This window comes from Filicampus tigris, chromosome 17 (assembly GCF_054856515.1).
Source record: "Filicampus tigris isolate MCC_2025a chromosome 17, RoL_Ftig_1.0, whole genome shotgun sequence".
Classification (NCBI taxonomy): Eukaryota; Metazoa; Chordata; class Actinopteri; order Syngnathiformes; family Syngnathidae; genus Filicampus; species Filicampus tigris.
Window position 1 is genome coordinate 9,512,481 of NC_141233.1, and position 14,329 is coordinate 9,526,809.

At 39.2% G+C, this 14,329-nt stretch overlaps 2 protein-coding genes across 7 annotated transcripts in view; one reads left to right on the forward strand and one right to left on the reverse strand.

The window, feature by feature from the left end:
• The window catches only part of LOC147133271 (sorting nexin-19-like), a 96,247-nt gene that overhangs the window by 51,014 nt on the left and 30,904 nt on the right, over window positions 1-14,329 (forward strand). The gene's annotated exons all lie outside the window — the stretch shown is intronic.
• On the reverse strand, window positions 5,679-12,703 carry LOC147133272 (carotenoid-cleaving dioxygenase, mitochondrial-like). Its single transcript, XM_086057377.1, has 12 exons — window positions 12,542-12,703; window positions 10,611-10,803; window positions 10,160-10,371; window positions 9,472-9,587; window positions 8,637-8,739; window positions 8,413-8,541; window positions 8,188-8,348; window positions 7,949-8,116; window positions 7,602-7,739; window positions 7,139-7,321; window positions 6,915-7,025; window positions 5,679-6,157 (listed from the first exon to the last, which is right to left on the reverse strand). Exons 1-12 carry the CDS (start codon window positions 12,681-12,683, stop codon window positions 6,038-6,040), a joined length of 1,776 nt encoding a protein of 591 aa, XP_085913503.1. The 5' UTR covers window positions 12,684-12,703; the 3' UTR covers window positions 5,679-6,037.

The following is a 14,329-nucleotide window of genomic DNA, read 5'->3' on the forward strand; positions in this document are numbered from 1 at the left end:
GGTGCAGCGAGCCTCACCCACAGTATACAGTACTTGGAGGTCAGAGGGGCGCACGTTCACACATGTGCACTCTAGTCATGGAGTAAGTGAAAACAGACCGACGGGCGCAGAGTGCAAGTCGGAAATGAGCTTTGTCACATGTGCGCCATTATCAGAAGAGAATGTGGAGCGCAATGAAAAACGTATGTTTTCGTCCTCATCTCAATTTATTTGAACAGTAGTATATTTGAAACACATTGTGCACGCTCGACGCGAAGAAGATTCGGTTATTCATTTCTTTTTAATTGAGTTTTAATGTCGGCAGGGCAACGGTATTGATAAATGGAGCTGTACAATCCACATAATGTAAAAAAAAAAAATATTAACAGTCACACCTTTAAATGTCTTTCAGGGTATTGTTATGGCTTTGATGATGGCGCTTGCAAATGCGGTAGTCATCTTCTAGTGGAGGTTGAATTTCCTCGATTGAGGACTTGCTAGGGATTCGCCCACGCCACTCTTTCCAAACCGAGTATGAATAATTTCATTACTTGCCGATACCGAGTACCGATACTTGACTTACCTTATTTTGCCCCATCAAGTGGCCCAAAATTTATATTTTCTTGAGGTTTCACGTTAAAATTGTGAAAAGTGAATGTCTAACTAATTACACCTAATTCATTGTAGTGTATTTAGTTTTGGAGTGTTTCAGGTGAGGACAGCAGTAAAACTGTTTGCAGTGTTTCAGATGTTAGTTCGGTTCCTATATATGTTTCACCCACTTGTATATTTCAAGTGTATCCACTCTACTCCACTAAAAACAAAAAAATATTGGCACAGCGGTAACACTAATGACTGCTGGATTTTCAATGTTTGGCTTGTGTTGCTTTACTTTCCCCCTCTTCTTTTGAAATGTGCATCTGTTGTCTGGCCACACACACTGCCCATAAATGTGACCGAGCTGAGGTCATTCAAAATCTCTGCTAAATTTTAATTCTAATGTACTTTGGTTTTAAACGAAATTATTTCATGCTTCTGTTCGTAAGAAGGAACTTTTGGGGTTTTAATGTAGCAAAAGTGTTAAATAAATATACATGATAAAAATTAGCCTGGAATAAATACAGTTCATTATGCAGATAACCATTGTATGGTATTTGAAAAGTGCAGAAAATAAAATACCCAATCCAATGTATGTTTTAAATGTTTTTAATTACTACTCTGTAATAAGTACTATGTGTACAAATATAAGGAGCAAAGTTCCATTTAGTATGAATATATTGTCCCGTAGCTGAGAGGATCTCTCACACCAGAACACGATAATAATAGTTTAATGGAGCGTGATATATTATGTTTTCATGGGGCCCAAAAAGTTTCATTGCACCCCTGCTGGGATATTTGTTGAAATTAATTCAATGTGACACTGCTTTATCTAAAAAATTCCGCCGACAGCTTTTGGTTGTTAAGAAGCAATTAACCAGTTCCATGCTTCTCTGGTGTTTTTTCAAGCGAACAGGTGGGGGTATCAGATTCTCCCGTTATTAAAGAGTCACAGGTTTGAGTGATCCCCCTTTTCGCCACCCTAGCAACCGCTTCCTCTTTGTCTTAAATGTAAGTCTTAAGTGTAAGTGGAAGTAGTTGAAGGTAAGTGGAACCACTAAGAAGCACTTCCCAGTTATATGTTGAATCATATTCCCACTGACAGCATTACAAGTCTACACTCAATATGCACCAAATACGTCTTGTTCCCATTTGGATTTGAACATTCCTCCCACAATATCCTCACAAATGCTGGATAGAGGGCAAGTGCGGGTTCACATGCTGCCCTCTAACGGTCATGTCTGGACTTCACACTCATTATTAGTATGCTGTAGTCTTTTGGTATACTTATCATCAATACAATAATTGGCATTTTTAAATGTTTTCAGACAGTAAATTAAAACACAACAAGGAGAGTCCAAATGCCTTGATTCAATCTTTGTGGATTACCATCCATGACCTGCATGATTGAGAATCTCCACAGACATGTTTTAAACATGTTTTTTTCTTTTTTTGATTGATATTGTCAAATGAGCTCAAGGGTTCTCAAACTTTTTGGGTCTAAGGACCCAGGAAGAAATTTTCCAAGAACCCTCTCATAATCCTAATGGCTGGTTAGCCTATTAATATAGTTGCCTGAGTCATATTTGAATGTTTCCGGACATCAAGAAACAACTACATTTTTAGCAAATTGGTATTTTTTAATTTATTCGGTAACTCTAACTTAAAAATGAGTTGCAATTATGCTATTAGGCTAACGATAAGTACCCCAAAATGCCTTATGAATTGACATCAGGGAGATGTATGCAGCATCTGTTGAATAGCATTTCAATTTAAACGTGCACAGCATTGAGTACACCCTGAACTTATTGACAGCCAATCATAGTGCACATAAAAACAAACAATCATTCATACTCACATTCACAATTTTGAGTCTTCATTTAACCCATACATGGTTTTAGAATGAGGGGAAAAAACATGCAAGCACTGCGAGAAACTACACTTAGGAAGGCCGAGCCAAGAGTCGAACTGTGAAAGTCAGAGCTGTGAGGCAGTTGTGCTTACCACTAGAGCACCGTGATATCCTCAAATATAAATATCAGTATATACAATGAACAAAACGTTGGCCACACCAGACACTGTTTTTATTTATCTCAGCAGAGGAGAAGTGCTCACTAATAAGTATATTGATTTGGGGAAACGCGCCTTCTGTGTACATACATAGAGAGAGTTTTAGTTCTTTGAGCTCAGCTCATGAAAATTGGGAGCAAAAACAAAAGTCTTTCATTTATATTTGTTTTAATGATCTTAAATTTAATTCATGCCTTCTGTTTTGACAAAGGTTTACTTCTTGGAAGTTTGCATTTGACTTCATTTTTTTCTACAATGTGACCTTAGGTGCTCTTTTCTTTTCTTTTTCCATTTGTACTGGATTTAGGGGTAAAAAAAAACACCTAAATTGATGAATTTTACGTTTGACGTAAAAAGTATCAGGGATTGCGAAGATGAACTTTGCACTTGTATAAGAGGAAAGGCTCTGTGGCCTGTTTTTGGAACCATTTCAGCTGCTCTACATGTTTAGTCAAGCAAGAGTGTTATTCTTGGATTCATCTCTTGTTCACTTGCGCAACTTTGAACATAACTTAGCTTTAAATAAAACTGAATTGAAACGTCTGCAGTGCAACAGCATTCCTCTTGCCTCCTTAAGATAATTCAAGCAAAGGTTGTAATAATAACGTCCAACTTCGACAGTAGTACATTGACCACCAAGCATCCCTCTGGGCATTGCGGTATGTTTTCTCACACGTTCCGATATGCAGAAATGTTGAAAATGGATACACCATTTTGGCTTGTGTTGAGCTCTCAAATGTTCTACAAGATGCATCAAGTATGAACCCGTTCCAAACGGATGAGTGACTAAAATAATGCATCACAATTTGCAGGATTTATGGACTAGCCAATGCATTACATATCGAGAAAGCTTTACAATATTTACGTGACTATATTTATAATTTCATATGTTTTTTTAATACATTTTTGACTCAGTGCTACACAGGTCCAGGACTCAAATTTTTACATTATATCACTAAAGGCCACCTTTAGTTTGCCACTTTCGTTACCGTAAATGGCAATTTAAACAATATTCATCCTTCTTTAGCCATCTTACCTGCAAGGGGGAGAGAACCACGGAGAGGATGACGCCATGGTCCTCCTCCATGGCGCCCGGTGAGGGCACGAACGATGGGAAGAGATCCTTCTGGTGCCACAACTGAGGTCACATGAGCATGAATAGTGCCTTCTTAGAATAGCAATTCATTGTCAATAGACACTTGAATGAAAACAGATGATCCTGTCTGTCACTTACTAACATTTGTCATTATTCCCTATGCACCAGGAAGTATCCTGCTAATTGACATACTGTCAGAGGTTTGAAGATTTTATTTTGCGTATTGGCCCTTTTGAATCAGTAAAGCATGCACCTACTCCTAAAATTAAATATGGCACGGCTTTGTTGACTTATTTCTGCAGAAATTGCTGTTCAGATAAGCAAAGAGCAATCTAATTAAGAAATTCAATTCATGCCCTGCGATTGGCTGGCAACAGGTTCTGGGTGTGTCTCGCCTGCCGCCTAAAGACAGCAGGGATGGGCTCCAGCATGTCGAACCTCATTTCTATTTAAAACAAAAATAAAATTAAAAAAAGTATACTGTATATCCAATGTGAGCAAGCTCTCTGCTCCCAATAAATATTTTATACATTTCTACTTATCCATTCAACAGACTTTTTTCGACAGTTGCTATTGCACAACCGAGTCACTGTGTGGAAGTCAGCAAACGCAAAAACCGGTTTTGTGCCATTCTGTCATGACGACATGATCAGGACAGAAGAATTCTTTTGTGGTTGTTTCATTGAATATATCATCTTGAAGGATTTTTAAAAAGACACAAGTACTGGATTGTAGTTAAAATGGCAATCAAGGTTTTGGCCAGCAGGGAGAGGGACTGTATATGAAAGCATCACCTGCTTCCAAGACCACTTCCAAGTTGTGTTTCACCCGGTCAAGTTGAGTTACCGTACATGACTTGGACCCATGCATATTTGCGGTTTGGCTCATTCACATATTCTTTTTTTTTTTTTCGGGATCCCATTCGGTTATAGTCGGAAACACCATTGGAGGTTGTTTTTTTTTGTTTGTTTTTTTCTGACTCCCCACTTCTCATTGAAGGCAAGTAAAAGGTCAAGTCAAACTTATTTATATAGCCCTTAATCACAAAAGAGTCAAACTAGAATAGCGTGAGAGTCAATTTAATAAGATAAAGCGCTGCAGAAAAACACCTCGGGAGAAGTGGGTGCTCCACTGTATATGCTTTCATTGAATTCGTCTATCATGAAGAGCACTCAAGCAGTTACAATCATTTAAGTGGCTCGTCCATAGATGACTTGTTTTCTTCCACATACTGTATGAGCATTTAGCAGTCACTGTTGAGAAAGTACACTAAGTCCCATGCTCACAGTCCAATGTCCAAATTCGGCAATGTGATGAGTACTGCTAAGCAGGCTCGGGCGTTTTTAAATAACAACTCTATTACGTTATCCATTCCAGCTTGGTAACTTAGCATAAAAGTACAGTAATTGCTTACTACATTCGTGGTCGACTGACAACCTAACTGCTTCAATTCTTTTTCGATACAAGCAAGCAAGTGTAATTGAAAGATTTTTTTTTTTTTCATGCACACCCAATATAATGTTATACAATACAGTAATACTTACTTACTGTAGTTATATTTATCATTTCATATGTGCCCATGGCTACAAAAGTGAATTGTGGAGAGTCTCCGCCACGGAATTGCACATGTGCAGTTAATCAGTGGAGAGAGCTTTTATGCCTCGTCCGTTTCCTCTCTTTGTAATTTTATAATAGAGCTACAGCATCCAGGGCGAGACACTTCTTCCTTTGTGCCACAATTGTGCAATGTTGTTTGGGCTTAAAAAAAAAAAAAATACGGTAAATTGCATTGAGCTGGTACAGTAATTATGGGCAAGGGTCATAAAAAATTTTAAGTAACAGTACACTTTAAATGGATTTATTCCAACGTATTTGTTGATAATCTGTCCTAAAATTGGTTGTGTGTGCGTGTATAAATAAAGACAACCATGCGGTATTTAATGGTATCAGTATTTTATAGAAAAGACACACAAATGTGCTCAAAAGTGCTCATTTCAAATGATATTGATTAAACACACATTTATCGAAGGAAGGATTTCAATGCACTTAATGGGTGAGGCGAATCAGTTTTGCGTTCATACAAAAGTTGTCACTAATATAAAAAAAAAAAATTGACACTCTAAGAATTATATTCATTTGCATCCGGCTGATAACAGAGCAGTGTAGCTTTGTAAGTCATTCATAAAGCAGTAAAACAGTCTAGTACCATCATATAAAAGTTATCAGTCAGCTAACCTAAGTAGCATTTTTGGATCATTGGTTATATCATTAGTGAGAAAACATGCAGTAACATATTCATTCAACAGATGCGTTGAAGACACCGTGAAAGCCGTAAGGTATGTTGACAGGCACATTGGCTCTTCCCAACTCTTCAAACGTCCTGGCGTCCAAAACCAGGAGGAATGTGCCTTTATCCTAATGTTGGACAAATAAGCAAAACAAAACCAATATCGGTTGAGCAGCGGAGACACCTCTCGCGTTTTGCAATGCTACTATGAAGAGTTGTGCAAACGTTTCTAAACACTAAAATGATCAGACAGTGAGAATTTCAAGATATGATGCGGCAGACATTTTTTGGAAACTACGAGGGGTCCGCTTTACAACAAACTTCCTTTCCCATGGCGACGAACTAACCTAAATGTGTGCGGAAATTGGAGCATAGTTTATCACATATATACATAAATGAAGTAATAATATCATAATTACAGTAAGTAAAAGACTGCTAGGCCATAAATATAAAACAGTTCAATCAAAACAGAAAGTATGGCGGTAACTGCATGAATATGCCTGTGCTGTGTGACGACCTATTCTTAGTCCCGTAATTTATAACTATATCTATAATTACACCGTACCAGTAGGCTACTGTATCATTTTCTTTCATTCCATTCATTTGGATGTGTTTCATTATCATAATCATTCATCATAACATATTCTTACGCTGCACAAAACAAGTTCATTGCACACATTGTAAGATACCGTACCGTCATAGCTAAGGACCACCTAAATTGAAAATAGAATAAAACGCTCTTAAATTTAACGCCCAAAAATGAGGGCGTATGTATTTCCCTTCGCAGATGGGGCCACACTTATCTCATTTTTTACACGAGTAGCTCACGGAAAGCAAAATTGCACATTGAAATAAAATATTATTATAAATTATAATATTATTTACCTGCGAAGGGGAGAGAACCACAGAGAGGATGACGCCGTCATCTTCCTCCGCGGCGTCCGGTGAGGGTACAAATACCGGCTCCGATGGGAAGAGACCCTTCTGGTGCCACACCTGAGGTCACATGAGCATGGATGAGGAAAACCAGACAACATAAAAAAAAAAAGTGTTTGTTGATTGTGTCCATGTGGACAGTGTTGCATTGCATCATGGGAAAGGTTACGCACCTTAAGCGTCCTGTCATCGAGGTCCATCTTGAGAAGCGAGTCTCCAAAAACGTGTCTGAAGCCGCATCCGTAGAAGAAACGATAAGGCCTCGCGTTGTATCGCTCGTAGTTGATGTGAGGGAACTCCAGGCCGCCGTACTGGAAGAGGTCATCGCCATGGAGATCCTCGGGTTGGCAGAACATCTGATTACAAAGAGCGTATCATCTTGTTATTGTAATGTGTGGTCAGCACAGATTCAGTGTGAGTTGGGCTGGTGTCAGCTGTGGCTTTAGGACTTGAAGGTGGAACTGAGAAAAGATACAGTTTTTGTTTGTGCTAAAATTGATCAGTTTACTTTGATTGCATGTTCAAGTTGCATTCCTTATTCTTGGACCAGATTTACTGCAATACCTTTAGAGGGGAACAATCTGTAAATAACTTCAGGCAGAAAAGTTAAGTAGCTTGGAATTCATCCCAACTTACCCTTGTGTTGCTCTTTTTGACACATGTTGCTGTACTGGAAGGACGAGTGTTCAGGTTTTGATCAGTTGGCGTGTCATCGCTCACGTGGAGGGGTAAAACAAAGCGGCGAGGAAAAACGTTGCTCATGTTGTTGTATATCTGTATGAAAACAATGCCATGTGTGTTTCACGAGTGTTTACAAAAATTAATAAGATATCTTTATGCTGCGCAGAGGGTAAGTCATTTTTACATAAAATGATTATTAGAAAACCTGATGTGCTCGAGAACAAACAAGTGCAGATTGTTGTCGATTAATCGATTAGTCAACAAAGAAGAATGAGCATGTGTTTCCGGAATGCCAGGCTGACCTCATCTAGTGCTTCTCCCGACTTGCGTAAATTTTGAAGGGTGTAGATGTCGAGGGCTTGCCCGTCATCGGAGCAACACAGGTCCAATATCAAGAATCCGTCCTCTTCAAAGGCATTGATCTGATGGAAGTTGGAGAAAGCTTTGGCGTAGTACTTCACTGGGCTGACCTGAGGAGAGAAGAGCATTTTGGACTTAAACTCAATTGAGTGAGTGATCAAGCCTCTTTGCGACCGCTCACCTCGCCTGTATGCTTGTCAACAAGATGCAGGACAGTTTCCAGCGTGGGGTCCCAGTAAACGGCATCGCAGAACGCCTTGCCCCTCAACTTACATGTGACTATCTTCAACAGGTCTATTTTAATTGGCTGCTCGATGAACACCACGTAGTTCTTCGACATGGCTGGAGGGGAAAAGTGTGTTCGGATGAAAGCATGAAGGGTACCAGCCGCAATGCGCCGACTTACCAAAGCTGTGGTAGTAGGAGGGGTGGGACTTGTTAGTAGGCGCGATGGAACAGAGAATTTTGGCATCTTGCAGGGTGTCTCCGGCATCGGACTTCTCAGGAGGTACACGTATGATGTTGTACGCGGTTCCTGAAAAATGCCCAATGTCACTTTGTCAGAGTATGGAGAGAATTTTGAAAATGCAACTATTTTGGCAACGAAGGCAAGACTCAACGCAAACTTACCTTTACCCCCATAGGAGTTGCCCATATTGAAGCAGGTGCCATCAGGGTCATGATGAGGGTGGGCGGTGGCTCCATTAACAGCAACAAATGTGCTCCAGTCTACCTACAAAGCAGAGCAGCTATTACGACCTGTGGTTCAGTTTTTGTTCATCAAGTCAGTTGTTATTTTGTTCTGCATTGTTAAAGAAAAGTTTGAAATCCCCCCCCCCAAAAAAAAAAGTCATTATGACCTGACAGTGGTACGAGGAAAATGATCTACGAAAACATCAGCCATCTATGGCCTCATCTTGTCTTCAATTTGATTATAAAAACACACTGCGCATGAGGAAAAACAACCAATCAGGCATCAGCAGTCAACGCATTTAAAGCTAATCAAAGGAGCCGCTCTGATTGGCCACGATTGACGTTGGCTGTGACCACTCCCACAGTGGCGCAGCCCATTTTCTCTCAGATCTGCTAGCATGTTCTTGCCTACGAACTTACCAAAATCGGGTCTGACCTGCTCTCTGCGCAGAGTTATGGCACATGCCACGCAAGATTTACGCCGGTCCCGAAAATGTAGCCCACAATGTTATCTGTTTGAATTTTCCTTCTTCGCAAGGTCAAAAACAATCTAGCTGTACGCTAGAGACACTGTCCTAACATTTGATGACATCGTAAATTCAAACAGTCAAAACCAAACACAGACACACTCATTTACCATATAAGGTGAACGTTTGTGATATTTTCAAACGAGACATATACAATTCTATACAATTTGTATAGTGCATTTCACAATAGCTAGAGCTGTAACAAAGCACTTTACACATAATACAACAAGAGTGTATGTGTGTACCTGTTCAAGTGTTTCTAGGTTCTCTGGGTTCACTTTGTGCATCAGGTTGGTCTCTGTGCTGACGTAGTAGTCTCCTTTGTATTTTATAAAGTTGACACTTGCATTGTCTGTGGGCTCTGGAACAGACAAAAACTCAGTGTGAGCGTGTTTCTTTTAGTGGAAATCTGTAGCGTACGTTGTATATTCTGAAGGTCATTACTCTAAAAAACCTGTAAACAAACGTCTGCTCCTTCCTCTAGTTCCCCTACTGCAGCTCATTCTTTTTCATAAGACAGTACATTGTTACCTCTATCACAGATAGTGTTGGAAATCAAAGTTTCCCCAAACACCAAATGGGGCGAACATTTTAGGACATTTAGCTACTGCATTGCAACTTACATTTATGTACCGTACTTGCATGTTTAGTACGAGTGGGTCCAAAACAACAGTGTAGCTTTACGACAGTAATGGGCCAATACATGATGCATACGATATGATTCAAGTGCGGTTCAATTTTAAAGTGTAATGATTCAATTGGGTTTGATCCAATGAGATTAGTATTCGATTTGTTACGGTACGGCTTTCTACATGAATGACTTTCACTTGTATATACAGACAGATACTGTGCAAGATTTTATACAGAAACGTACGGGCGAATTTCAACTTTTGTAAGATTAAGCACAGCCGGGGGTTGACAAGTAATACTCACTTATCATCTCAAAGCGCGAGAAGAATCGCTGGAAGATGTTTTTACAAGGGTCGGGCATTGTGACGGTACCAAATTCAGACACCATGATACGGTCCCGCTCGCTATTCTTCTTGTAGGCGTCGCTGCGGAGGAACCGACTCATGTACGTCACTTGACCTTTCTCCATCTTGAACTTGTGTAGCATGGCCATCCCGTCAAACCAGTGGTTGTAGCTGTCATGGAGGAAAGCCATTAAGGTGTGGGCCCTTGAACTGAAATATGCTCTAAAAGTTTGGATTCAAACTGCATGGTTCAAGTGACACGGTTGAATTCTGCACAAATTCTGGCAAATTGGATGTGTTAAGATCTAAGGAGAAATGTATAATGTGACTAAAAATCGGATTCACAGTGGCTGTCCTTGCTTGAATGGTGCCCTGTGTGCGGCCCTCCATTCTATAATGTTTGAACTCACTGAGTGTCTCCAAACTCAAACTTCCCCGGACCGTTTCGGAGGAGGCTGCCATTGATCCAGTGGGGAATGGTCCCTTGTACCTCAGCAGGGATGGGATCAGGGGTCTCCTCGACAGAGCGGACCAGGGAAGCGACGCTCTCCAAACCCTTCAGTCCTCTCGTGTTAACTTCCTTCACCTCATTGAGGGCATCTTCTGCACACACAATTGGCAAATGAGTAAAACAAATAGACGTATTGGGCACCACTTGCACCTTCCCGCTCAGCTGATGGTGAATAATTACAGGGCCGGGCCGCGAACGGTATAGACTTGCATGAACCGGAATGAAAAAAAAAAAAGCGACATATAGTCCGTAAAATACGGTACTTCTACCTTCTACTCCTCCCTCTTGCACCTACACAATTACTTGATGAATAATAAAATACAGGAGGACACCTGATTCCTAACACCATAGTACTCACTCAAGGCACTCAAGAAATAACGATCAGAAAAGAAAGGGACTCGATAGATTTATTTTTTTTTACCCCCAAAAAACAAAAGCAGCCCATTTATGTAAAGTGGAATCCAGGCAAAACTCATTATTTCTTTAAAATAAGAGTAATTATGGTAAATCAAAAAAAGGTGTATTTTATTTTTAATAAAAATGAGACATTATTATTAAATGTAGTCTTGTAATAGTAGATTTGTAGTCTTTGTTACTTTTAAAAATCAAACAATCATTAAAGTAACTAAGTTACTTTTTCAAGCAAGTAATCAGTAAACAATGGGTTACTTTTTTAAGGTAACTGTGGCAACATTGGCAAGATCTTTATAGACTTATAAAGTATGAAATAAGCATATAAGGAAGGTGTTAAAGTGGCACTTCCATATCTGATCATCTGATATTCAAGACACAACCAGGAAAAGCTATTCTCTTCCATGCATGTCGAGTCTTGAATAGATAGGACAAAAACATTTTTCTTTTAGCAAACATTCATGCATTCAATAATATGTTGCACAATAGCAACTGTAGAAAAAAAATACCAAATCGTTTAGTTCGAATGTATTTAATGTTTAGGGGGAGTGATAGCGCTTACTCACATCGGTGATGCACATGTGCTGCCTGGCTTTGCACTATTAAGCCAACTCCCAAAAGAAAATGAGACATCTGATTTCAATTCTTCATGAGCCTCTTTGCGTGCAAGCGGTTGGTCAAATTTCCATTTGTATTCATGACATTTCCATGAACAATAGTGCAAAGTTCAACATAACTTGCACATCTAAACAGTGGAATGTATACAGTAGTTACGTAAGCGAGGGATACACATACCGGTATATCATGGAGTTACCAAAACACTTAAAAATGAGGGAAATTATACTCAAAGCATTCAATTACACATAATTACGTAAGAGCAATACAATTAGACACTATTGTTACACACACAGATACAAAGTGGGATAATAATGACCTATTGGCTATACATTACACAAGGTGTCCACAAAGTCTGTTTACAATTTACTCCCAACTTGACACAGTCCATACAGAGGTGTTTTAAATAAGAAAAAAAAACTTTAATGCACTGATCATTTTGTAATAGTTTCCACAGATTTGCCTGTTCCTTTACTTTGGTAACTAATATGTTTAAATTGTACATACTTTATGGATACCCTGTATATGCTGACACTGGGACAAAGTATTTAATGGGTAAATATGTTCTGCATAGTAACGATAAGAAAAGGAATCAATGAAACATGCTTTCTTTATCAAGAGCAGTCGAGCAAGTAGAATAATTTAAAGCAACATGCGTCTGAAACACGATATGTTTTCTTCCATATGCGGCCAGTGATGGGAAAGTACAGTCATCATCACAGTCACGCCATTCATTGAACTTTGAAATTAAATGTTCTCGTATATTGTTGTGATGACATTATCTACATAAAAGAAGCATCTTACCTGCATTATTGACTGGGGCCATTCCCGCGCTGGCGGATGAGTACAGAAAGCACAGACGCAGCTCCGCGCAAGTGGAGTGGTGCAGCGAGTGAGCGCGCTGTTGCGGCAAGGTTACATAACATGATGCCTTTACGTAATCCATGGAGGCATGGTAACCGTAGCGCCTAAATGAGGTACCGCGAGCAGCTGCTTACAGTGCATTCCTTTTCACCCGCCATTGCGACGGGTTTAGTCACATGGTGTCCCCGTCATTCTTGGTTTGGGATGATTACTTTAAAAATCCATTCTCTGATAGTTACTAATTCTATTTTTTTTTCCCACATAGTCTCTGAGGTAATTAAAGTATCGTAATATTGAAGTGATTTAACTGTCTTAACTGTAAAGTCTTTAATTGTTTTGTTTGCTATGATGCATGTTCAAATTAAAACATTTAATCAATCAACAGAATAACATGGGAAAATTGCAGGATCGCTTTGGCCTTAAGTTTTCTGGCTCTTTAAGTAGTATAATACTTTCCCTGCGGGTGCAAATACAAACAAGTACAGGGTTTCAAAATTAAAAAAAGTCAATAGAAAATATTGTTAAAAAAACAGGGCAACAATAAAAGGATATTGATTTCAAAACACATTTATTTGAAGGTTTTCATTGGATTATCTGAGTGAGGCTTGGCAGTTTTATACTCATACAAAGGTTGTGTACAGGCAATTAATACAAGAAAAAAAAACGACACTCTAATTGTATTCATTTGCATCCAGTTAGCACCAGAGCAGGGCATCTCATCAAGGCGTACATCAGTAAATCATTCTAGAACTATCATTATTAAATTAATAAATCATCATAATTAGTGTTTTTGGATATGATTAATAAATATGATTATTAAAATCATTATTAACAGACTTCTTCAAGCGGATGCGTTGAAGACACCATGGAAGGGGTAGGGCATGTAACTGGCACATTGGCTCTTCCCAACTCCTCAAATGTCTTGCCGTTCAAAACCAGGAGGAATGTGCTTTTATTCTAATATTGGAGATTTTTTTTTTTTTCCCCACAGTGGTGATGTTATTTTCAGCAGATTAAAGCCAAATGGAGATGACTTTCATCGTCGCACACTTAAACAATAGTCATCCTGCTTTACACATTCTACCTGCGAGGGGGGGAGGACCACAGAGAGGATGACACCATCGTCTTAGTCCGCGGCATCCGGTGAGGGCACAAACACCGGCTCTAATGGGAAGAGACCCTTCTGGTACCACACCTGAGGTCACATGACAACCACGAGTAGATGCTTACCTTCCTGGTATAACTACCAGTTAAACTCGTTGTGTCACATTCAATTTTGTTTTCATTTACAATAACGCAATCTAAACCACGAGAGTGTCAGATACGCAGGAACTACCCCCACCCCCACCACAAAAATGGGTTAATTAAAAATGTAGTTATACAACTTTTTAGTTACATTTTATTATTTTATCTAATTGAATAATTGCTTAACTGTGCTGTTGCAAATAAAACTTTAATAGACCTTTTTTATTTCATTTAAAAATTCGTTAGTTAATCTTAATAAAATGATGAATATTAATTATTTTATTACTAAAATAAAGTATTGACCACAAATAACAAGCATATTAGTAAAACGAACAATTCTGCACATGTACATAAATAAAATATTTCTAAAATAAACATTCCATCTATTTTTAATACGGTGAGGGGGCGTGTGTGTGTGGGGGGGGGGCGCGTTTGTGTGTGGGGGGGGTGTACGTGTACCTAATAAAGTGGTCGGTTGATACC